The sequence below is a fragment of the Haliotis rufescens genome, unplaced genomic scaffold (genome assembly GCF_023055435.1).
Source record: "Haliotis rufescens isolate VD_foot unplaced genomic scaffold, xgHalRufe1.0.p SCAF_7, whole genome shotgun sequence".
NCBI classification, from domain to species: domain Eukaryota; kingdom Metazoa; phylum Mollusca; class Gastropoda; order Lepetellida; family Haliotidae; genus Haliotis; species Haliotis rufescens.
The window spans coordinates 25,033,665-25,060,170 of NW_025964361.1; the positions used below are offsets into that span (position 1 = coordinate 25,033,665).

The window sequence follows — 26,506 nt, forward strand, 5'->3', positions numbered from 1 at the left end:
CGCCGTGATATTGCTAGACCATTCCTTAAAGCCATGTACGATCCTACTCACTGACTCACTCACTCCTTCGCTTGTCATTTCACTTTCATATATGTCCAGTGGGTTATAAACTTATATCAATAAGTGTTCACATCATAAGTGTTCAAATCAATAAGTGTTCACACCAATAAGTGTTCACATCATAAGTGTTCAAATCAATAAGTGTTCTCATCATAAGTGTTCAAATCAATAAGTGTTCACATCAGTAAGTGTTCACATTAGTAAGTGTTCACATCAGTAAGTGTTCACACCAATAAGTGTTCTCATCAGTAAGTGTTCAAATCAATAAGTGTTCTCATCATGAGTGTTCTCATCATAAGTGTTCAAATCAATAAGTGTTCAAATCAATAAGTGTTCAATCTCTTTATATGGAGGCGCAACTCATGATGAGAATGGAATGCTGGAAGGGACATAAATTTTGTTAACCAAATCGCGATAGTGCGACAGCGTGACCTTAACATGTCGTGTTGTCCACCTTTGCTTGAAAACAAAACCATTATCCCAAGCACGGCAAGGCGACAAATGGCAAAAACGCGAGTTGTGGTAAAGATTGTCCCCTTTTGGTTGCGACATAAAAATGTCCCATTTGGGATTCCATACTAAAATGCCACTATAACTCAGTGAAACTTACAAGAAGCAAACAAAAGTTCACTGTATTCCTGAATTCATAAGCGACCAAATTAGTAGCTTGTGTTATGACGAAAATGATTGTATTAGTAATTCTGGTTGTTTGTTTGAAATTCGTTGACTTTCAAAAAGCATTGCAGTATAATGGTGTTTATATTTGTAGTTGGAATAGATGTTTCAGAGTCTATTTTTTATAATATTATACCGATTCCGTTGGGGTCTATGACACTTGGGACATTATTTCATTATATAAGTTACGATGGAATGCATCAACCAAGTCAGCGAGCCTGACCCCCCGATCCCGTCAGTGGCCTCTTATGAGAAGCATAGTCGCCTATTACGGCAAGCATGGGTTGCTGAAGACCTATTCTAACCCGGATCTTCACGGGCCTTTAACACCAAGTGGCACGGGTGAGCTGCTGGAAATCAAGGGATCAAAATCAACGGTAAATCAGGGATTCGAACCCAAGAAAACCGGATCTTGCAAGACTAAAGGGGTGGAACTCTACACAGCACACTTCAAATGGACCACCTGTTATATAATGGGAAAGATAACTTTTAAACTATTGTTCTAACTGCGATGCTCATCATATCAATCACTGTATTGTCTGGTCCAGACTCGATTGTTTACAGACCGTCGTCATATAGCTGGAATATTTGCGTCGTGCGGCGTTAAACAACAAACCAACCCTTCAAGCAACCTAACTACTACATGGTACATAGACGGTATACACAAGTGTGCTCGTGACTTAATAACGGGAAATGATTGATAGCAGTTTGGATTAACTTGCTGAACAAAGCCCTTGTTAAGATAGTATCGGGTGTCCCCAGCAAGCAAAATGTTGCAACAACGTTAAATTGTGAAGTTTTATTGCACTGTTATACACTTGTTTTCATGATAGACATGCCTATCATATATTTTCTCATCACGTCTTGGCAGCATGAGGGTTGATATTTATTCGTGCTTGCTTCCATATAGGTAATGTTCATCTTGTGATCGATGTACTCTGGGCGGTCTCCCTGTACTTTGAAAATGACGGTCATGGGACAGAGATATTGTTGACCTAAGTGTTCACTGTTGGGTCTTTTTTATCCGTTATTGAGTACAAAAGAGGGAGATCATAAAATCCCGTTCCCTGTGAAAGTGATGCACGTGAAAAAGAAAGATATTAAAAAAAGGTGAAAAACACCTTTGGGAGACATCTCTTCTGATAAGCAAATAACCGACAGTACACCTTTAAAGAATAAACAGGGGGTTGTAGTTATGTACTGAGAGGTCAGAATATACTAAAAGAGGGTGAGTTAATTGGGTCTAACGCCGCTTTGAACATTATTATGTCACAGTAATATCACGGCGTCTTATACTTTGTTGAAACTACGAGCACGGGTATGGTGCTGACAAACCTAGAAACATAATGAGGGCGAATCGAGATTCGAACCCAAATCATAGGTTTCTGGCGTGTCCAAGGGGCGCAACTCTGCACAGTGAGTATTTCGTAGGTTACAAAATTAATTCATCAAAATAAACTTGATTCCAGGGAACCACGTCATCATTCTTGGCCACGCCCCCACCGGCTCGGAGCTTTTAAGTATTACTCAAGGTCATGGTGATCACGGTCAGGTCCACTGTGAATCGGACACATTTGAGGTTTAAGCTCTCGGCTTATACATTGTTTGCAATTATTTTTACTTGAAAAAAAAATACACATAATTCAAAAGTAGTCTTGTGTTGGTCTGATTTACAGTTTGTATTAGAGATTCGTGTTTCTGGGTTTCTGGTTGAACAAAAGGCTTACCTGGAAGCCACTAACTGACATTCTGGTTCAAAAGTGTAATAATGCCTTAAACCGTCGGAGTGCCAAATGGAGCGCAGATACAGCACGTCTATTGGTTTCAAATAGATCCCTCATCAGCTGTTGTCTTGATTCGTTTGTCTAGCATATGGATCTGCGTGTGTCAGAAAAGACTTGCTGTTTTTCAATCAAAGGCGCAAAGATTAGGGAGCACTCAGAACCACCTCTGTTGACACTTTACAAGTTTAATCTGGCGAAATGAAATGCGTTTAAATCTCAGTCGTGAACTTCGCCTAGAAGTCAGATACACGCCAACATTGAGCTCTTTGTTAAGGTATTGTGTTGATCCTTGGAAAGCTGGTAAGTACGAAAGCTTTTTTCGGCCAATATTTTTTTTTTTTGGGGGGGGGGGGGGGGGTGCGCGCTTAAAATTTCAAGATACTTACTTGAAATTTCGAGATACACACTTAGTTGAAATTTCAAGATAATGATCTTGGGGCATAGCTGTCTTGGTGATATACAAACGTTCTTAATAAATATTTTCGCCTGATTATACAGTTTGTGAAGAGCTAGCAAATGATGCTCGCTGTTTGTTACAATATAAAAATTGTTTACACTGACGTGACATCAGCTGGACTTGTTCCAGACAATGTTTTCTAGGGAGCCCATACCTATATAAAGATCAGTTTCTCTACTTTGTGATAATTGTGCTTTGTTTCAAGACACTACGCCGGGTGGATTTAAGGACAAGGGCAATTATACCTGGATACCTGAACACCTGTAAGGTTTAACATCAGTCAGTCAGATAATCACGTATCTCGCCAAATCTTATACCACGTTCAAAGAAGGAGCGAGCAAATGAGAGGGCACTGGCACAGAGGCTGTTAGAGGTCTCAGTCATGTTCTTGATGAACCAAACGTTCTACTTGTCAGCGCGAGAAATTGCCGAGCATTGTCGTCAATAGACGGCCAAGACATTATTTTACGTGCGCTTCATTGTGTAAGTTTACTCGTGTTCAAATGAGCTCCAGATACTCAGTATCATGTTTGTCTCAGTAGGCATTCCGGTTCACAACAGAGAGTCAGAGACCTAGTACACACGGTTTGTTGCAAGGGTCCGCCAAAATATATCGGTTGTACACTGTATACAGTGAAACCTCGTTAGTCCGGAAACTTCGTCTTCTGTACGAATTTTAGAAACGACTGCCACAACTGAAACGATTGGTTAATCCGGAAAGGACGATCTAGGATAAGGGCCTTTTTTGATTGACAGGATGTGCAAAATTATAGAATATATCAAAACGTGTAGAAATTGTTGTGCAAGTTATCGCATGTGTTCATATGAATGAGAACTAGACTTTTGTCATTTCAAACCATTGACTGTTTGGAGCAGCACAACATGCATAGATAAGGATAAATGTGTCATCCTAATTTTCTTACACTTGAACGTGAGCAAGTCTTGCATCCAAGCTTATAAACCTACTGGCTGTTTGTGTAACTCGATATGGAGTTTTTGAAATTGTGGTAACACCTCGCAGGGGGTATTACAACTATTGTAACACCTCGCAGGAGGGCTTATTAATTATTGTAAACCCCAGGGCCCCCACGGTATGTCACCTCATGTCAGGGTTTATAATCGCTGGTAATCCCTCGTAGAAATGGTTTCTCCTATACTTAGTTCATAGGAGATTAGATAAACAGTAAGTAACGTTCAACTTGGGTTACGGGCCTGTTATACTTAGATTTCCTTTTCGAGTTCGACAAATCGGCCTTTTTCACACATTTTATCCATATTTATCTAATTGATGTAATCTCATTAACATCCGATCTCTACGTGAAGATCTTACATTTCCACAGGAGGTAAGGTTAGTCTGTCCTACAGACCCTGAAATAAATATATCCAATGCAGCTCTTGTCAGGCTCTATAATATTTGGCCAGTCTAGAATACTGCAGTATCCCGAATGAAGAGAGTCTCTGGGCTCCTTTATATCATATTTCAAAACGAAAATTTAACAACTGTTTTTATCTGTAAAATATGTTCATTTTGATCAGAGCCTAGATTTTAGAGGTCAGGTGGACTTTCTAATCCACCAATCAGCGTCTTAATCCACTAATCAGCGCCCTGAGCCACCACCAATCAGCGTCGAGGCTTCTACATTTTCGGTTTGAGTGAGTAAAGCATTCAAACTCATTTCTTTTCTCGAAAACGAACTAAAACAACAAAATAGATTTGAATTTGAGCATGTCAGAAGTCCAAAACTTGTCCTGAAGAGAAGAGACAAGATGTCAGCAATTTGTACATGTCTGATAGTTTTCATACATAACAAAACAAAAGCTTCCGCAAAATTTCTGGTGGACCGAAAAGGACTCTCGTCCTTTCGTCTTTCGAAGGATATCACCGGAGTAATGAGGTTGCACTGTGTAGTATTGCCGCGCTGAGTGGGTTACCGTACCGTGATCATGCTATAAATCACTGGTTACCCATACATGAACACATTTAGGCTTGAGACCACATGGATGCAAGTCTCGTATCTGTTGATACGACAATAGAGTAAGCATCCTCTCTATTACGCGTACATCCAGAAATACCCGTGTTCATGTTCACGTGGGGATGCCAGGCTTGAATATCAGCCTCCAGCAACCTACGCCTGTCGTAATAAGGCGACTTATGGGATCAGATGAGCAGCCTCGGTGACTTGCCTGACTGTGTTTCAGCTTACCTGGACGGCGTAGATCGTTGCTCACAATATCAAGTTTGTTCTGGTCCAGACTATAACATAGATAGAATATTGCTTAGCGCGGCGATAAACAACAAGCAAGCAAAGACCTGTGTTAATGCGGGACATACCCTGTCGTCTAAGGCACCCATACGCGAACAGGATGCGATGATTGAGGGATCGATTCCAGAATCAATATTTTCATATGGGTGGTCCCGTCGGCTTCGGCACGCTTCGGCAGAGTTGCATCCCTTAGAGTTCCAGAAACCTATTGTCGTGGGTTCGAATCCGAAGGGCGCCCTGATTGGATCATTGATGTGTTATGATTTCATCGCGAGTTTCTCCTGATTGGTTAACCTGCATGCTGTGTTACAACCCTTAATTTAAAAATTACTCTCAATGTAAAAATATCTACATTGAGGGTTTACTTACGTGTTAACCCCTAAATTAATGTAGAAAATTTACATTAGGAGAACAACCCGCAACCCTTAATGTAAAAATTTATTTTTTTTACATTAAGGGTTAAAATCGCCCCTTAATGTAAACTATTCTTATAAACAAAGCTTGATTGGAAATATAGGATACGTATTGCTATTTTTCACCTTTTTTATTGTTTTTGCTCGGTTTCTTGCAATTATTCGTAATAAGCGACAGCGTGAGAAACTGACTTTGCTCAGATCTGAGAACAAGAGGGGCTTTTATAAGAATGGCAGGCTCGTTATTGAGGACACGCCAGCTACTACTCTGGAAGGTGATGAGCATCAGTTGTCGGCTCCCGTCGCAGATCGCGACTCAAGTGGAACATCGTCAACTGTGGATCAGGAGCGGGTGCTGCCGTCAAGGTCGAAGGTTATGCAAAATCATATCTTACATTGCAAGGAATACAGAAGATTTAACCAACAAACTGTCCGACATTGGCTTCGATTCTTTTGTATCTGAACAAGACATTGTTGCTTTATATGAAACATAGTCAACAGAAAATTACTTTAGTGACATTTTTCCAGAATAGAAACGTTTTTTGTTTACCAGCCACAAAAAGGACCCAGTTCGGGAGGTATTCGGGAGGAATACTTTTTATAAAATATTCACTGGTAACATATAACCAGCCGGAGAGATCGACCTGATATGATAACAAAGATAGACAAAATGGGATAGATGTTTTGCTGTATTTTTAATTGAGTACACTTGAAGAGTACTGAGCTGTTTCTATCATTGTTCTTGGATTTGTTTGTTTGTTTGTTTGTTTGTTTGTTTGTTTGTTTGTTTAACGCCACACTCAGTAATATTCCAGCTATATGACGGCGGTCTGTAAATAATCGGGTCTGGACCAGACATTGGTCGACAGCATCGAATCACGCATTTGGGATACAATGACATGCATCAACAAAGTCAGCGAGTCTGACCACCCTCTCCCGTTAGTTGCCTCTTACAACAAGCATAGTCGCCTTTTACGACAAGCATGGGTTGCTGAAGATCTATTCTACCCCGGATCTTCACGGGTCATTAAAGATGTACCGATAGGGATTTCCATTACTGTAGCGCATTTAGACTTCGTGCTGTTTGGGTATTCCAGCTTCTGCCTCAGACCTGCCCTTTCAGCTCCGTTGTAGTGAAAGATGCTGACATAAAATCATGAAGCCTCGATGTCCACGTGAATTGAACACCTGGGCCACGCTGCAGGATATCACATAATTTGGGACTGTTGTCCCTCGATAAGTGAAAACCAAATGGAACACAATCCTTAAATGTGTCCCCTTCATGGACTGAAACAATAATTTGATGAGGGAAGCAGTGACAATATGTATGTGCTCTTGGTCAGATTGAATTGTGACATCGAATCATTCATAATTCAATATTTAAATAAGAATTAGATATAACAAAAACTTTTTCATAATAAACTTAAAATCGTGGTCATGACTAGAAGGACAAGATAGCGGAATGTTGATGGTATTGTCTAAGAATAGCGTCAATCTTGTTTACGATATTATTTATTGATTTATTTATTTATTTATTTGTATATTTATTTATTTATTTGTATATTTATTTATTTATTTATTTATTTATTTATTTATTTATTTATTTTATATATATTTATATATATATATTACACCTCTGATGATATGCTGATCAACACAACAATTTTGTTCGAAGTCCAAGATATCCACCTACTGTTGCCCCAAACCGGAAAAAACGCCTTCAGATAGGAAATGCATATATATTTGTGTGGCGGTGGACACTAACAGTATGTGGACATGGGCTCTCAGATAGGAATTGTTGTCATCAGGCTGAGCAAGTTATAGACACGTGTATATGCTTTCTGGGACCGAGCGTTATCTGCATTTAGATTTAATAAAGTAGCGAAAAGCATAGTACTTTTCTTCTTCCTATGATTGTGTAATCCTCAGTTCAAATGACCGGTTCATGCTTGTTATTGATAATTGTGATCATCTGGATTCATCAAATGTCGATGTGTCATGCGGATATTGAAAGCGAAACGAACATTGAGGAAGAAAAAACACGCCTGCAAGACTGTGTTATATTAGTGAATAAAACACCGTAGCTATACCAAACGTCCTCGCTGTTTACTCCAGCTTCACCTTGGTGATGAGGCTACTGGTTCTCACTCTCATTGTTCTGTTTGAGATATCATCAGGTGAGAGTATTTATCATGTATATTATCTGAGCGACTTAGAAATTGTTGTTGATAAATGAGGGTAAAAACAGAATTCACGAGAGTGACAACGCCTTGTTCATTACTTTCAGGGACATACCTCTGCTCAATAAGTGAGACTGATGTAGCCTGTTATCCATGCTCGGCGATGTGTCCTGGACGGGAAGAGATATGCTTCAGATGCCCAGATGGATGCGGAGGAGATTGCAGATCTACTTGTGGGGATAAGTGTCTACACAGAGCGTGTCATCACACAGACACTGCACAACTTCAGTGTACTCATGGATGTAAAGAAGGGTGGGCAGGGATATTCTGTCAAGAAGGGTGTCCACCCAACTGCATTCTGTGTGATCAATTCAGTTCCACGTGTCTGTCGTGTGTGGAGGGGTACGAAGGTGACCGATGTACCCACATCACAACTGCAGAGGCTGAACACAGCCCAGACACAGGGACCCCCACAAGTGAGCACGAGACAACACAAGATGAGACAGAGAGCACAGACTCAACCATCACAGCCACCAGTAGTGTGAACTGTGTAAAAGAAGATCCGGCAACTGGAGCGACTTCCAACAGGAGTGAGGACGGAAATCTGAGATTGAACTGCAGTGACCAAAGCGATTCAAGTAGGTCCAATTACATTTTACACGTGCTTCTGGTAAAATAAGTACATAAATATGTTGTAATGTGTGCTGCATTACGAGATTAGGGGCCTGCGGGTCATAAGAAACAGGATAGTCATACTATTTAATTCAAAAGCCCATAAACACGTTTGACATCAATCAATTTGACGGTTTAATAGTCAGTCAGAGCGGAAGGTCTGTGGTTTGATTCCCAGTTGGGTCATACTAAATACATTAAATTTGTTTGTTGTTTAACGCTGCACTCAGCAATATTCCAGCTATATCACGGCGATCTGTAAATAATCGAGTCTGGACCAGACAATTCAATGATTGACATCATGAGCATCGATCTACGCAATTGAGATATGATGACATGCATCAACTAAGTCAGCAAGCCTGACCACCCGATCCCGCAAACGTGTTTAAAGATGGCACTTGTTGTTACCCTGTCTGGCGCTAAGCAGGGGTGAGAGCAAGGAGTGGTCGGCTTGAATCAGTATAATGTGTCTGAGTCTGGTATCCATGTTAGACTGCGAGTACTGTAAAATCGGCATAAATCCGGACAAAAACAAGCAGCCACGCTGTTGAAGTGCAATAATCTTAAAAACGACGTTAAACCCAATTCACCTCACCTATTTAAGGAGTTGATTCCAAACATGTTTATATTCCAATAGGAACGACAGACCTATACCCTTCGTCTCGTCGGCAGGGAATTAACATTGGCATCGGTCTGGCAGTTGCTGTGGTTCTTCTTCTAATCTGCGCTGCCATTGGATATAAACTGTACAAAGTGCACGGAAGCCTTCAACGGTAAATTGTTTTTGTTATATTGTCTCTTTTAATTCTGAGTGAGAGAGTGAGTGAAAGTTTTTCAACGCCGAAGTCATCAATAATTCAAGCATATGACGGCGGCATGTTTATAATTTGGACCAGGCAAACCAGTGACTGAATGCATGAGCATCAGTCCACTCAGCACTTGAGGTTAAAGGTTAAAGTCTACACCTGTGTCTCGATGATGATATAAGAAAAAAATCATCACAATTTGCCGGCATATATACTATGCCAAAACATTAGGGGATATTTTGTTTTGAGGTGATAGAACAGGAAACTACACCAATGTCTAGCAATGAAAGTAAGTGATTTATGTTGCAAGGGCCCGAAGAAATCAACTCCCAAACACAACAGTGTGTCATGAAGCACGTGACCTCGGACAGCAAGTGCAAGGGTTAGTATGACAGATTTACCATTGTCCCCAGAACGATATTGTTTCTTGGAACCAGACACTCAAAGACACTTAATTTAACATATTTAATCATTAATAAAGCAACAACATTGATCATGCGACGTTTGCAACATGCTAAATGTTTATATCTTATCTCTAAAGTCTGTCATTTAAGCTCCTTACAGCGAACATGCGTTGCGTAATAAAAGTTAATGGACCTTCAGACGTAGGTGATGCACAGAGCCACGAAAGGTTAACAGTCAAATTACCATCTCATCCTACTGGGTACCCACTCACTGCTGGTTGGACAGACATATTGCGAACATAGTCTCTTGCCTAAGGAGACACATGTGTTACATGTGCTTCAGTGTTGGCAGGAACGAAGCCCTAGAAATTCTCAGTAGTCGAGCTGCCGAACCAATAATTAGTTAATCCTAACATTTGCTTGTGTTTCAGTGACACTGAAGTGGCCATTGATCAACCAGTCCCTGCTCGCCCACTTCAGGTTGCCATTGTGGATGATGACAGGGAATCTGGAATATATTCCTACATTGTTGTCAAGGAACATTGCTAGCAGGCAACATTCTCATTACTAGTTTGATCATCACAAGATATAATAGTAATAATGTTGATGTTCACAGGGCCTGTGTATTTGTGTATTACATTTCACACGTGTGCGTGCGTGTGTGCGTGCACGCCCTGGACTAATGCCGGTTTTATTGTTAGATGACATGCCGCAGTTAAACATGGGTACACTTTCTTGCTTGTATGGCGATGTTTTCAAAAGGGAAGAAGTTGGATAGGCACATTATATTTTGTTTGTTTGTTGTTTACCACCGCACTCAGCAATATTTCAGCTGTATGACGACGGTCTGTAAATAATCGATTCTGAACTCGATATGATGAGCATGAAACTACGCAATTGGGATAAGATGGCATGCATTAATCACCCGATCCCGTTAGTCGCCTCTTACGACAAGCATAGGTTGCTGAAGACCTATCTTAACCCCAATCTTCACGGGTCCCCAGAATGCTGAATCCGAGCCTAGCAGTCCTTGTTTTATCCCAATAATGCCAGCGCCGGGCATGATACCGTCTTTTGGTAAGACGCGGCCGGGGATCGAACCATCGACCTGCCGCTCTTGGACAAACACTCTGTACACCAAACCACGTAGGTTGCTATTTTGTTGTAAATTGTAATGTTCTCAACATATACTATTAGAATAATCGCTGTTTTCTCTTTATGAATAAACTTGTTCACTAGGAAACCGACTCGACATATGATATTGTCAACTTCCTCTTCATACGGTTTTAAGCATTGTAGTATTGACACATATAAAACAGAAACAGATCTACTTTTTGTTATTTTTCAAACTGTTTGGTGTTCCGTGTCCATTCCCAAACTGAAACAATATGTTAACCCAGAAAGTGGTATACAATCAACACATGTTTACAAACCAATTCAAATTAGTGCACAGCACACATATTACAATCATGGCATTTAACAGTGGAGTGGTAGTACAGTATTAAATGACAATAAATAATATGATGGCAGTGGTCAGTATTAAATACAAAAATACAAAAGTCAGTGATAATAAATATATATTCAACCAGTGGCGACAGTGATCACGTTTCCGAGATGGGCTAGGCAGGGGATCAGGGATGATGAACAATCCTCACATGAAATCGGGTTCCGATGTGATGAAATGCGTGAGAGATGCCTAAACACGCTCTTTTCTCCTATAATATAACCTACCTAGATGCGGGAATGTTCTACACTGCCGTTACAAGACTAGGAGCACTAGAACACTTCAGAAGACTATGGTCTCGTCAGTTGTTTCCTAAAATTTCACAAACCTGATATCAAAACTGAAGCAACTGGGAGCAATATTCGCATTATGAAGGGAAAGTCGAGACGGTTCGTTTGCCAGGGAATGGACGCTAGTTGTTCTCTCGCGTTTGTTTTTAACTGGAAGAAGGAAATAACTCCTTTCAATATTTGGGTTTTTTTAAATACATGACTCGAAACGATTGTTGCTTTGTTGTGTCATTATTATCAGAACAATTTCCGGGTGTGTTCAGATTCAGGCCACAAAATGTTGAACAGGCACGCAGCTGTGTGATTAATACTATCGGTGTATCGCCCGGGTAATTCCACATACATACATTTACACATTCAGGGTGGCCCAGAGTTGAGAAAAGTTGTAATTAGTGCTAACAGCATTCACAAGACTAAACAGTGGCAAAAACGTCTTGAATACGGGTGTTTGCGTCGTAAATGAAGACATTATCAAAAATGTAATTCTTCTCTAGTAGCTTAAGGAGAACGATTCACTTGTCTCTTGTATCAGCTGGATGCTGACATATTGAAAAATGGAATATTCTACGATCTTCAAATAAAGTAATAGAACTCAGCGGGGTGTTATTGTACACCTCCGGCCCGTTTACGGTGGTTAAGGTCATGTCACATTTACACTGCAACACATATTTTAAGGACCCATAAGAACCCATACTTGCCGTTAAAGGTGACTATACTTGTCGTAAAAGGCGACAAACGGGATCGGGTGGTCAGGCTCGCTGACTTGGTTGATGCATGTCATCGATCCCAGTTGCGTGATGTCAATCACTGGATTGTCTGGTCCAGACTCGATTATTTACAGACCGCCGTCATATAGCTGAAATATTGCTGATTGCGGCATTAAACAATAAAACAACCAACGTTAGTCGCCTCTTACGAACGGGATCGGGTGCGGCGTTAAACAACAAACAAACACAAGGAAGTACACCACACATTTGGTCCTATACCACCGCCGTGTCATTTCTATATACTAAGATTTTGTGTACGACCTGTTTTTCAGAAGTCTGCTCCCGTTCCCGAGGGCACGGAAAAAGGAAATATTTTAAGTCGGACTCTTGTAACCAACAATTTCTGTTCATAAATGAATAACTAAAACCTACCCGATGGCCTGCATTTTTCAGCATTTGCTTACGAATGTGTTGACATCATAATTGACATTAGAAATATTGTTTAAAAGTATCATGGTCAGCTAATTCTTGTACACGTGTGTGTGTGTGTGTGTGTGTGTGTGTGTGTGTGTGTGTGTGTGTGTGTGTGTGTGTGTGTGTGTGTGTGTGTTTGTGTGCGCGCGTGTGTGCGTGTGTGTGTATGTGTGTGTGTGTGTGTGTGTGTACACATTAATAACTTAGTGAACTCTTTTTGATCCAACTGTTTTTTTATCCTTGTTGTGATAGACCCCATGTGTTATAATTTCAATGTATATATGAAATAACACGTTGCGATCATCTCGTAGTCTGTTAAAATTGACTACCTGATAAGGTAAACATGTTCGTGACAACGCTAGCTACAGTGAACTACGGTTATAACGAACTCAAAGGGACCACTAGTTAATGGTTCATTGACTGGAATGCTTGAGCGCATTGGAGTAAGTGTGGAGGAGTGAGTGAGTGGGGACAATGCATGAGAGGGGTAAGTGGCTGTTTGAGTTTGGGTGAGTGAGTTGGAGAGTGGTTGTTTCAGTGTGGGAAAGTGAGCGAGAGGGGGATGCATGAGAGGGAAGAGTGAGTTTGAGGGGAGAGTGAGAGAGTGGTTGTTTGATTGTGTTGGGGGTGGGTGAGAGGGGGGAGTGAGTGCGAGGGGGAGTGAGAGCGTGGTTCCTTGGGTGTCGGGGAGTGACTGAAAGGGGAGTGTGAGTGAGTGGATGTTTGAGTGTGGGGATTGAGAGGGGGAGTGAGAGAGTGGTTCCTTGAGTGTTGGGGAGTGAGTGAGAGGGGAGAGTTACTGAGTGTTTGTTTGAGTGTTGGGTGTGAGTGAGAGGGGGGAGTGACTGAGTGTTTGTTTGAGTTTGAGTGTGGGGAGTGAGTGAGAGGGGGGAGTGACTGAGTGTTTGTTTGAGTTTGAGTGTGGGGGAGTGAGTGAGAGGGGAGAGTGACTGAATCATTCCTTGAGGTGTTGGGAGAGAGTGAGAGGGGAGAGTGACTGAGTGTTTGTTTGAGTGTTGGGGAGTGAGTGAGAGGGGAGAGTGACTGAGTGTTTGTTTGAGTGTTGGGAGTGAGTGAGAGGGGAGAGTGACTGAGTGTTTGTTTGAGTGTTGGGGAGTGAGTGAGAGGGGCGAGTGACTGAGTCATTCCTTGAGTGTTGGGGAGTGAGTGAGAGGGGAGAGTGACTGAGTGTTTGTTTGAGTGTTGGGAGTGAGTGAGAGGGGAGAGTGACTGAGTGTTTGTTTGAGTGTTGGGGAGTGAGTGAGAGGGGAGAGTGACTGAGTGTTTGTTTGAGTGTTGGGGAGTGAGTGAGAGGGGAGAGTGACTGAGTGTTTGTTTGAGTGTTGGGAGTGAGTGAGAGGGGAGAGTGACTGAGTGTTTGTTTGAGTGTTGGGGAGTGAGTGAGAGGGGAGAGTGACTGAGTGTTTGTTTGAGTGTTGGGGAGTGAGTGAGAGGGGAGAGTGACTGAGTGTTTGTTTGAGTGTTGGGGAGTGAGTGAGAGGGGAGAGTGACTGAGTGTTTGTTTGAGTGTTGGGGAGTGAGTGAGAGGGGAGAGTGACTGAGTGTTTGTTTGAGTGTTGGGGAGTGAGTGAGAGGGGAGAGTGATTGAGTGTTTGTTTGAGTGTTTGGGAGTGAGTGAGAGGGGAGAGTGACTGAGTGTTTGTTTGAGTGTGGGGGAGAGAGTGAGAGGGGAGAGTGACTGAGTGGTTGTTTGAATGTGGGGGAGTGAGTTTACTCGTGTTCAAATGAGCTCCAGATTCTCACTAATAGTATCATGTTTGTGTCCCAGTAGGGGTCTGAGGGCACAACAGAGATAAAGTACACACGGTTTGTCGTAAAGGTCCACCAAAGTATATCTGTTGTATACTGTATACAGTGAAACCTCGTAAGTCCGGAAACTTCGTCTTCTGTACGAATTTTAGAAACGACTGTTACAACTGAAACGATGGTTAATCCGGAAAGGACGATGAAGGATAAGGGCCCTTTTTGATTGACAGGATGTGCAAAATTTTAGAATATATCAAATCGTGTAGAAATGTTGTGCAAGTTATCGCATGTGTTCGTTTGAATGAGAACTAGACTTTTGTCATTTCAAACCATTGTCTGTTTGGGGCAGCACAACATGCACAGATAAGGATAAAATGTGTCGTTCTAATTGTCTTACACTTGAACGTGAGCAAGTCTTTCACGACAGCTTACTTCATAGGAGATTAGATAAACAGTAAGTAACGTTCAACTTGGGTTACACTCCTGCTTATACTTAGATTTCCTTTTGGAGTTCGACAAATCGGCGTTTTTCACACATTTTATCCATATTTATTTATTTGATCTAATCTCATTAACATCCGATCTCTGCGTGAAGACATCTAAATAGATGTCTTTAGTTTTGTCTTGAAAGTGTCCAGAGTTGGAGATTGTCTAAATTCCACTGGAAGGGAATTCCAGAGCACAGATGCAGTGTGAGCAAAAGTTCTGTTGCCGAATGCTTTGAGTGAGACCATAGGGACACTAAACTGGAGTTTATGTGCTGATCTGAGATCTCGTGCTGGCTGGTGTAGGGTAAGAAGTTCACTCAGATAGGAAGGTGCTGTACCATAGTAGCACTGGTATGCAATGCACACGACTTTGTATTCAATCCTAGATCTTATTGGAAGTGTAATGATTTTAATAAAGGAGTGACATGTGCACGCTTATTTCGTCTACATATCAATCTGGCAGCAGCATTCTGCACACGTTGCAATTTGCTACATAGATCCTGTTTGATATTATTAAGCAGACTGTTAGCATAGTCCAATCTGGATAGGATAAGTGATCTCACGAGCTGATGTGCCGCATCGTATGTCAACATGGGTCTTATCTGACTGATATTTCGAATGTGGAAGTAGCAACTATTGCAGATATTGTTTACTTGACAATCCATGGTCAGGTTATACCCAATACAGCTCTTGTAAGTTTATAGTATTTGGCAAGTCTATATTACTGCAGTAACCCGAATGAAGAGAGTCTCTGGGCTCCTTTTTATTATATTGCAAAACTAAAATTTAACAACTGTTTTTATCTGTAAAACATGTTTCAGAGACTAGATGTTAGCCCAAGGTTCAGGTGTCTTTCTAGGACTTTCTAATCTACCAATCAGCGTCTTAATCCACTAATCAGCGCCCTGATCCACCAATCAGCGTCGAGGCTTCTACATTTTCGAGATGAATGAGTGAAGCATTCAAACTGATTTCTTTTCTCGAAAACGAACTAAAACAAGGAAATAGATTTTAGCATGTCAAAGGTCCAAAACCTGTCCTGAAAAGAAGAGACAAGATGTCAGCAATTTGTACATGTCTGATAGTTTTCATACATAACAAAACAAAACCTTCCGCCTGGTCCAGAGGATTATTTTCAGGCCGCTGTCATATAGATGGAATATTGCTTAGCGCGGCGTTAAACAACAAGCAAACAAAGACCTGTGTCAATGCGGGTCATGCTCTGTCGTCTAAGACGCCTCAGTTGTCTTCCATACGCGAGCAGGATGCGATGATTGAGAGATCGATTCCAGAATCAATTATTTTTTTCGATATTGGTGGTCCAGTCGCTGTGCAGAGTTGCGACCCTTAGAGTACAAGAAACCTATTGTCGTGGGTTCGAATCCGAAAGGCGTCCTGATTGTGATCATTTATGCCATGTTTTCATCGCGAGTTTCTCCTGATTGGTTAACCCTTACAACCTGCATGATGTCCTGCATCATCAAGTGGACAGGCATTGATAGAACTGAGAAACTGGTCAAAGCGGAGGTAAAATCTATCCCACACGCTCATTCGTTGCATATTCGAGAAGCTACTTATCCTCAGGATCTAAACTATTGAAACTGTCATCCAAAGGCCATTTGATAAACGTCTTGGGTCTTGATTGACAGGGATTGACATCACGTGCATCGATCCACGCAATTGGGATACTATGACATGCATCAACCTAGTCAGCGAGCCTGACCACCCAATCCCGTTAGTCGCCTCTTGCGACAAGCACAGTCGCCTTTTACGGCAATCATGGGTTGCTGAAGACCTAATCTATCCCGGATCTTCACGGTTGGTTTGTTGTTTAACGCCGCACTCAGCAATATTCCAGCTACATGACGGCGGTCTGTAAATAATCGAGTCTGTTTCAGTGACATTAAAGTGGCCAATGAACAACCAGGTACTGCTCGCCCAGTTCAGGTTGCCATTGCGGATGATGACAGGGAATCCGGAATATATTCCTACGTTGTTGTCAAGGAAACCTCTTGTGCATTAGGAAACCGACTCGACATTTGATATTGTCACTATTCCCTTCATACTGTTTTAAGCATTATAATACTGACATATATAGAAACAGAAACATCAGTGTGTTGTTATTTTTCAATGGTGTTCCGTGGTATACAAAAGTGGTATACAATCAACACATGTTTACAAATCAATACAAATTCGTGCACAGCAATTACAATGACAGTAAACAATGGAAACAAAGGGGCGAGTGGTGACGAAAGCATACTCGCATCTAAATATAGTAACTTCCTGACGACTGCTTACATTAAATAGTACTACATTAATGACGACTAATCACTGCCCAAATACAATGCAATGAGCGTCGACTGAATCTCAGCAGAAACAACGTAACTCAGTTACTATCAGTGTTCAACAACAAAATACACTGCCACATAACAGTGGTCGTACGTCTGTGACATTCAATTACGTTGTGTTTGTGTTTCCAACTTTGACGTGGCTCAGAAACCAGTTAAAGCATTTTTTTTAAATTAATTACGCCAATTTGAATAAAGTATAGCTGATCTTTTTTGATAGGGTGGACATGGAAACAATTATTGCCACTTCTACACATATTTGTGAGGTTTGGCAGTCAGGTGACTGTATTTGGGCTATATTTAGGAGCGTGTGCAGAGTACGTCCATTGCCACCACGAACTGAAGGAATACAACGTGCCGATGTAGAATTTTAAGCCCTAGTGACCAGTTCACTGCTTCATATAACCGCTCGCAGTCACCTGATTGCCGATTCGTACCCGGATTGAAACCGCTGATCGAAGTATTATCTAAAATACTTATTATATATAATAATTGTTTCAATATGTTTCCAAAGTACACCGAAATTATATCCCCTTTGCATACAGCAAACATTCGGCTATCGCCTCTAATTATAAGCCCCCGACGGGCAGGACCTTTAATACCCAGCGCTATATGGGTCACTGACCTTGAACCACGTTATGTTATTCATCTGTCTGTAAAATCTGACTGACATGGTCAATCACAGAGACGGGACCAGATCATCGACAGAAGCGGACGGATTGTACGGCTAGTCGTGGCGTTGACCATGGCCGTCGACAATGAAGAATCGCCGTCCGACTTCCTGACTTCGTATAACTAACAGAGCAGGTCTCTGCACCGGGAACATTTATTTTTTTTACATTAAGGGTTAAAATCGCCCCTTAATGTAAACTATTCTTATAAACAAAGTTTGATTGGAAATATAGGATACGTTTTGCCATTTTTCACCTTTTTTATTGTTTTTGCTCGGTTTCTTGCAATTATTCGTAACAAGCGGCAGCGTGAGAAACTGACTTTGCTCAGATCTGAGAACAAGAGGGGCTATTATAAGAATGGCGGGCTCGTCATGGAGGACATGCCAGCTACTACTCTGGAAGGTGATGAGCATCAGTTGTCTGCTCCCGTCGCAGATCGCGACTCAAGTGGAACATCGTCAACTGTGGATCAGGAGCGGGTGCTGCCGTCAAGGTTGAAGGTTATGCAAAATCATATCTTACATTGCAAGGAATACAGAAGATTTAACCAACAAACTGTCCGACATTGGCTTCGTTTCTTTTGTATCTGAACAAGACATTGTTGCTTTATATGAAACATAGTCAATAGAAAATTACTTTAGTGACATTTTTCCAGAATAGAAACGTTTTTTGTTTACCAGCCACAAAAAGGACCCAGTTCGGGAGGTATTCGGGAGGAATACTTTTGATAAAATATTCACTGGTAACATATAACCAGCCGGAGAGATCGACCTGATATGATAACAAAGATAGACAAAATGGGATAGATGTTTTGCTGTATTTTTTATTGAGTACACTTGAAGAGTACTGAGCTGTTTCTATCATTGTACTTGGATTTGTTTGTTTGTTTGTTGTTTAACGCCACACTCAGTAATATTCCAGCTATATGACGGCGGTCTATAAATAATCGGGTCTGGACCACACAGTGGTCGACAGCATCGAATCACGCATTTGGGATACAATGACATGCATCAACAAAGTCAGCGAGTCTGACCACCCTCTCCCGTTAGTTGCCTCTTACGACAAGCATAGTCGCCTTTTACGACAAGCATGGGTTGCTGAAGACAATCATATTCTACCCCGGATCTTCACGGGTCATTAAAGATGTACCGATAGGGATTTCCATTACTGTAGCGCATTTAGACTTCGTGCTGTTTGGGTATTCCAGCTTTTTAAAGTTTCGTTCTGTGGCGATCTTCGATTGAGTGTTTAGTCATTTACATTGTTCGTAGGCATCGCAAGGCCACATAAACACGTCATACATCACTATTGTCGGACCGACCTCACTTCTGCCTCAGACCTGCCCTCTTAGCTCCGTTGTAGTGAAAGATGCTGACGTAAAATCATGAAGCCTCGATGTCCGAGTGAATTGAACACCTGGGCCACGCTACAGGATATCATATAATTTGGGACTGTTGTCCCTCGATAAGTGAAAACCAAATGGAACACAATCCTTAAATGTGTCCCCTTCATGGATTGAAACAATAATATTTTCATGAGGGAAGCAGTGACAATATGTATGTACTCTTGGTCAGATTGAATTGTGACATCGAATCAGTCATAATTCAATAACATAAGATTTAAATAAGAATTAGATATAACAAAAACTTTACATAATAAACTTAAACACGTGGTCATGAATAGAAGGACAAGATAGCGGAATGTTGATGGTATTGTCTAAGAATAGCGTCAATCTTGTTTACGATATAATTTATTGATTTATTTATTGATTTATTTATTTGTATATTTATTTATTTATTTATTTTATATATATATTTATATATATATTACACCTCTGATGATATGCTGATCAACACAACAATTTTGTTCGAAGTCCAAGATATCCACCTACTGTTGCCCCAAACCGGAAAAAACGCCTTCAGATAGGAAGTGCATATATATTTGTGTGGCGGTGGACACTAACAGTATGTGGACATGGGCTCTCAGAGAGGAATTGTTGTCATCAGGCTGAGCAAGTTATAGACACGTGTATATGCTTTCTGGGACCGAGCCTAATCTGCATTTAGATTTAATAAAGTAGCGAAAAGCATAGTACTTTTCTTTTCCTATTATTGTGTAATCCTCAGTTCAAATGACCGGTTTATGCTTGTTATTGATAATTGTGATCATCTGGATTTATCAAATATCGATTAGTCATGCGGATATTGAAAGCGAAACGAACATTGAGGAAGAAAAAACACGCCTGCAAGACTGTGTTATTCAGTGAATAAAACACCGTAGCTATACCAAACGTCCTCGCTGTTTACTCCAGCTTCACCTTGGTGATGAGGCTACTGGTTCTCACCCTCACTGTTCTGTTTGAGATATCATCAGGTGAGAGTATTTATGAGGTATATTATCTGAGCGACTTAGAAATTGTTGTGGATAAATGAGGGTAAAAACAGAATTCGCGAGAGTGACAACGCCTTGTTCATTACTTTCAGGGACAGACCTCTGCTCAATAAGTGAGACTGATGTAGCCTGTCATCCATGCTCGGTGTTGTGTCTAGCACGGGAAGAGATGTGCTTCAGATGCCCAGATGGATGCGGAGAAGGTTGCAGCTCTACTTGTGGGGATAGGTGTCTACACGGAGTGTGTCATTACACAGGCACTGCACAACTTCAGTGTACTCAAGGGTGTAAAGACGGGTGGGCAGGGATATTCTGTCAAGAAGGGTGCCCACCCAACTGCGTTCTGTGTGATCAATTCAGTTCCACGTGTCTGTCGTGTGTGGAGGGGTACCAAGGTGACAACTGTACCCACATCACAGCTGCAGAGGCTGAACAGGGGACCACCACAAGTGAGCACGAGACAACACAAGGTGAGACAGAGAGCACAGACTCAACCATCACAGCCACCAGTAGTGTGAACTGTGTAAAAGAAGATCCGGCAACTGGAGCGACTTCCAACGGGAGTAAGGACAGAAATCTGAGATTGAACTGCCCTGAGGAAGGCGATCCAAGTAGGTGCAATGATTTAACATTGATTTACATTTGTACACGTGCATCTGGGAAAATAAGTACATAAATATGTTGTAATGTCTGCTGCATAACGAGATTAGGGGCCTGCGGGTCATAGGAAACAGGATAGTCATAGTATTTAATTAACAAGCCCATAAACACGTTTGACATCAATCAATCTCAGTGTGTTAAGAGTTAGTCTGCCTGGAGAGCGGAGGGTCTGTTGTTTGATTCCCAGTTGGGTCATACTAAATACATTAAATTTGTTTGTTGTTTAACGCTGCACTCAACAATATTCCAGCTATATGACAGCGGTCTGTAAATATTCGAGTTTCGACCAGACAATCCAGTGATTGACATCATGAGCATCGATCTACGCAATTAAGATATGATGACTCTAAAAATGTTTATATTCCAACAGGAACGACAGACCTATACCCTTCGTCTCTATGGCAGGGAATTAACATTGGCATCGGTCTGGCAGTTGCTGTGGTTCTTCTTCTAATCTGCGCTGCCATTGGATATAAACTGTACAAAGTGCACGGAAGCCTTCAACGGTAAATTGTTTCGATTATATTGTCTCTTTTAATTCTGAGTGAGAGAGTGAGTGAAAGTTGTTCAACGCCGAAGTCATCAATAATTCAAGCATATGACGGCGGCATGTTTTGGACCAGGCAAACCAGTGACTGAATGCATGAGCATCACTCCACTCAGCACTTGAAGTTAAAGGTTAAAGTCTACCCCGGAGTCTCGATGATGATATAAGAAAAAAATCATCACAATTTGCCGGCATATATACTTTGCAAAAACATTAAGGGATATTTTGTTTTGAGGTGAAAGAACAAGAAACTACACCAATGTCTAGCAATGAAAGTAAGTGATTTATGTTGCAAGGGCCCGAAGAAATCAACGCCCAAACACAACAGTTTATCATGAAGCACGTGACCTCGGACAGCAAGTGCAAGGGTTGGTACAGCAGATTTACCTTTGTCCCCAGAACGATATTGTTTCTTGGAACCAGACACTCAAAGACACTTTATTAAACAAATTTAATCATTAATAAAGCAACAACATTGATCATGCGACATTTGCAACATGCTAAACGTTTATATCTTATGCATTCCCTACATGTCGATAATTAAACACAGCTTGCAACTGTTCAACTCCAAAGTTCACATGTCTAATAAACAAGTTCTATAATTGTTTCTTGTTTGACGCCGCACTCAGGTAAATGACGGCGCTCTGTAAATAATCGGGCGTTCTGCCGGTCTCTAAAGTCTGTCATTTAAGCTCCTTACAGCGAACATGCGTTGCGTCATACAAGTTAATGGACCTTCAGACGTAGGTGATGCACAGAGCCACGATAGGTTAACAGTCAAATTACCATCTCATCCTACTGGGTACCCATTCACTGCTGGTTGGACAGACATATTGCGAACATAGTCACTTGCCTAAGGAGTGCCTCAGTGTTGGCAGGAACGATGCCCCAGAAATTCTCAGTAGTCGAGCTGCCGAACCAATAATTAGTTAATCCTAACATTTGCTTGTGTTTCAGTGACACTGAAGTGGCCATTGATCAACCAGTCCCTGCTCGCCCAGTTCAGGTTGCCATTGCGGATGATGACAGGGAATCTGGAATATATTCCTACGTTGTTGTCAAGGGAAATTGCTAGCAGGCAACATTCTCATTACCAGTTTGATCATCACAAGAAATAAAAGTAATAATGTTGATGTTCACAGGGCCTGTGTATTTGTGTATTACATTTCATACGTGTGCGTGCGTGTGTGCGTGCGTGTGTGCGTGCATGCCCGGGACTAATGCCGGCTTCATAGTTAGATGACATGCCGCAGTAAAACATGGGTACACTTTCTTGATTGCATGGCGATGTTTTCAAAAGGGAAGATGCTGGATAGGCACCATATATTTTGTTTGTTTCTTGTTTACCACCGCACTCAGCAATATTCCAACTGTATGACGACGGTCTGTAAAAAAAATTATCGATTCTCAACTCGATATGATGAGCATGGAACTATGCAATTGGGATAAGATGGCATGCATCAACCACCCGATCCCGTTAGTCGCCTCTTACGACAAGCATAGGTTGTTGAAGACCTATCATAACCCGAATCTTCACGGGTCCACAGAATGCTGAATCCGAGCCGAGCAGTCCTTGTTTTATCCCAATAATGCCTGCGCCAGGCATAATATAGTCTTTTGGTAAGACGCGGCCGGGGATCGCAATATTCGCATATTCGCAATATGAAGGGAAAGTCGAGACGGTTTGTTTGCCAGGGGTGGACACTAGTTGTTCTGTCGCGTTTGTTTTTTAACTGGAAGAAGGAAATAACTCAACAATAAACATGGCTGCTGTCGTCTTAAACTTCACCCCTGAGTTTTGTCTTCCGTCTCCACCCTGAGCTACCATCCGAGGGCAAAATCTAAACTCTTGGACATATCTGTAAATAATATAATTCCTTATTGGCGCATTGGATTGTTTTCACTTTATAAGTAAAAGCATAAATGCAGCTTTCTTCGTTGATTAATCATCACCATATTTCGGGATTCTATTCTAAGTGGCGAGGACTATGGTCTCCTCAATTGTTTCGGGGAATCCTAAAATTTCACAAACCTGATATCAAAACGGAAGCACCTGGGAGCAATATTCGCAATATGAAGGGAAAGTCTAGACGGTTCGTTTGCCAGGGGTGGACACTGGTTGTTCTCTCGCGTTTGTTTTTTTAACTAGAAGAAGGAAATAACTCCTTGCAATATATGTTTTTTTAAATACATGACTCGAAACGATTATTGATTTGTCATGCTTCGTTGTGTCCTTATTATCAGAACACTTTCCGGGTGTGTTCAGATTCAGGCCACATAATGTTGAACAGGCACGCAGCTGTGTGGTTAATACTATCGGTGTATCGCCCGGGTAATTCCACATGCATACATTTACATATTCAGGGTGGCCCAAAGTTGAGAAAAGTTGTAATTAATGCTAACAGCATTCACAAGACTAAACAGTGGCAAAAACGTCTTGAATACGGATGTTTGCGTCGTAAATGAAGAAATTATGAAAAATGTAATTCTTCTCTAGTAGCTTAAGGAGAACGCTTCACTTATCTCTTGTGTAAGCTAGATGCTGACATATTGAAAAATGGAATATTCTACGATCTTCCCATAAAGTAATAGAACTCATCGGAGTGTTATTGTACACCTCCGGCCCGTTTACAGTGGTAAAGGTCATGTCACATTTACAGTACAACACATATTTTAAGGACCCGTGAAGATTTCGGGGTAGAATAGGTCTTCAGCAACCCATACTTGCCGTAAAAGGTGACTATGCTTGTCGTAAAATGCGACTAACGGGATCGGGTGGTCAGGCTCACTGACTCGGTTGATGCATGTCATCGATCTCAATTGTGTGGATCGATGCTCATGATGTCAATCACTGGATTGTCTGATCCAGACTCGATTATTTTACAGACCGCCGTCATATAGCTGGAGTATTGCTGAGTGCGGTGTTCAACAGCAAACAAACAAACAAAACATATTTTAAGAATCCCTTTTCCTACACGACATGACCTGATGTGTGTACAAGGTTATGTGGAGTTTTATATTGCGAGAATGGGAGTTTTCCACTAAGGTGTTTCTGTAGACATTTGGCAACTTAAGACCTGTTAACCCTGTCTCAGCAGTCTTTATTCAAGTTAAAAGGAAATTCCTCTTCAACACTAAGACTCACTCTAAGAGGATATTTAAGTCCCACATCATTCAAAGTATTTTTATGCATACCAGAATTTTAAAACGTAGTATTTTTGTCATTTTAATATAAGGCTTATCTGGTAAACTGTCGTCAGTGACTGAAGGGTTGATATAAATCCTGCCAGGGTCCATGCAGGAAGCAAAGGTATGGTCCCTGGTATGGTGATCTCCCTTTATAGTTATTGACGATCTCTAGCCCAGTTTTATATTGTGTTCTTCACCTTTTTTCTGCTTTGAGATATTCCTCAACTAGTTTTAAATCTTATCTGTGATATTCTAGTTATCATACTGTCCTTCGATGACAGGTTTTTATAAAGTCTTAATATGTGTATATTTAATTAATAACTTCTCGTCACGGTATGGCTGAATATTGCCGATGTGACGTTTAATATTAACTCACTCACTCAACACTAAGACACAATATGCACATGTTTAAGCAATTCTCATTTGACAATCTTCCGCCATTGTTTTAATATTGCACGATGTTCTCACGGGCACGGGTGGTCCAGTAGTCTGAAGTGCAGAGTTGAGTGCCTTTGGCGTGCACGAAACCTATGATCGTAAGATTTATGTAACAAAACAAAATTAGTAAGTGAGACGAGGTTGGGGAGCAATGATATGAAGTGCAGGAGTCGAGGTTGGGTAACAATTCAAATGGAGTACGTGAGACGGGGGTGGGGATGGGTAACAATACAACTTTAGTACGTGAGGCGGGGATGGAATTCGCTTACAATACAAATATAGCACGTGAGGCGGAAGTATGGGGTGGGTAATAATACAATCGTAATACGGGGTGGAGATGGGTAATAACATAAATGTAGCACGGGTTTTAAATACAAATGTAGTATGGGTCATCAAACATATGTAGTATAGGTAGTCGTATGAATACAAATTGAGTAAGGGTGGCAATATCAATATAATATCTGTAGTACGGGTCAGACTCGCTGACTTGGTTAATGCATGTCATCGATCCCAAATGCGTGGATCGATGCTCATGATATTAATCACTGATTTGTCTGGTTCAGACTCGATTATTTAAAGACCGCCGCCATAAAGCTGAAATATTGCTGATTGTGGCATTAAACAATAAACCAACCAACGTTAGTCGCCTCTTACGAACGGGATCGGGTGCGGCGTTAAACAACAAACTAACAAACTAACAAACGAACACAAGGAAGTACGCCACACATATCGTCTTATACCACCGCCGTGTCATTTCTATTTACTAAGATTTTGTGTACGACCTTTCATCAGACGTCTGCTCCCGTTCCCGAGGGCGCGGAAAAAGGAAATATTTTAAGTCGGACTCTTGTAACCAACAGTTTCTGTTCTTAAATGAATTACTAAAACCTACCCGATGGCCTGCATTATTCAGCATTTGCTTACGAATGTGTTAACATCATTATTGACATTAGAAATATTGTTTAAAAGTATCATGGTCAGCTAATTCTTGTACACGTGTGTGTGTGTGTGTGTGTGTGTGTGTGTGTGTGTGTGTGTGTGTGTGTGTGTGTGTGTGTGTGTGTGTGTGTGTGTGTGTGTGTGTGTGTGCGCGCGCGCGCGTGTGTGTGTGTGTGTATGAATACTTTAGTGAATTCTTTTTGATCCAACTGTTTTTTATCCTCGTTGTGATAGACCCTGTGTGTTATACTTTCAATGTACAATGTATATATAAAATAACATGTTGCGATCATCTAGTAGTCTGTTAAAATTGACATTGTTACTGTGCAACAGAAAACTATGAGATAAACATGTTCGTGACAACACTAGCTACAG

General features: G+C 41.3%; 2 protein-coding genes and 1 long non-coding RNA gene across 3 annotated transcripts; all 3 read left to right on the forward strand.

Moving 5' to 3' along the window:
• The first annotated feature begins 7,731 nt into the window (after positions 1-7,731).
• On the forward strand, positions 7,732-11,162 carry LOC124129191 (multiple epidermal growth factor-like domains protein 10). The gene is made up of 5 exons (XM_048387997.1): positions 7,732-7,830; positions 7,941-8,471; positions 9,143-9,278; positions 9,622-9,693; positions 10,147-11,162. The coding sequence occupies exons 1-5, from the start codon at positions 7,782-7,784 to the stop codon at positions 10,262-10,264; spliced, it is 906 nt and encodes a 301-aa protein (XP_048243954.1). The 5' UTR covers positions 7,732-7,781; the 3' UTR covers positions 10,265-11,162.
• Positions 11,163-20,241: 9,079 nt separating this feature from the next.
• LOC124137507 (platelet endothelial aggregation receptor 1-like) lies at positions 20,242-21,219 on the forward strand. Its single transcript, XM_048388139.1, has 3 exons — positions 20,242-20,340; positions 20,451-20,969; positions 21,206-21,219. The coding sequence occupies exons 1-3, from the start codon at positions 20,292-20,294 to the stop codon at positions 21,217-21,219; spliced, it is 582 nt and encodes a 193-aa protein (XP_048244096.1). The 5' UTR covers positions 20,242-20,291.
• Positions 21,220-21,426: 207 nt separating this feature from the next.
• LOC124137478 lies at positions 21,427-22,797 on the forward strand. The gene is made up of 3 exons (XR_006861531.2): positions 21,427-21,524; positions 21,862-21,933; positions 22,523-22,797. It is a non-coding gene; the product is annotated as an uncharacterized LOC124137478 (long non-coding RNA).
• The last annotated feature ends 3,709 nt before the right edge of the window (positions 22,798-26,506 follow it).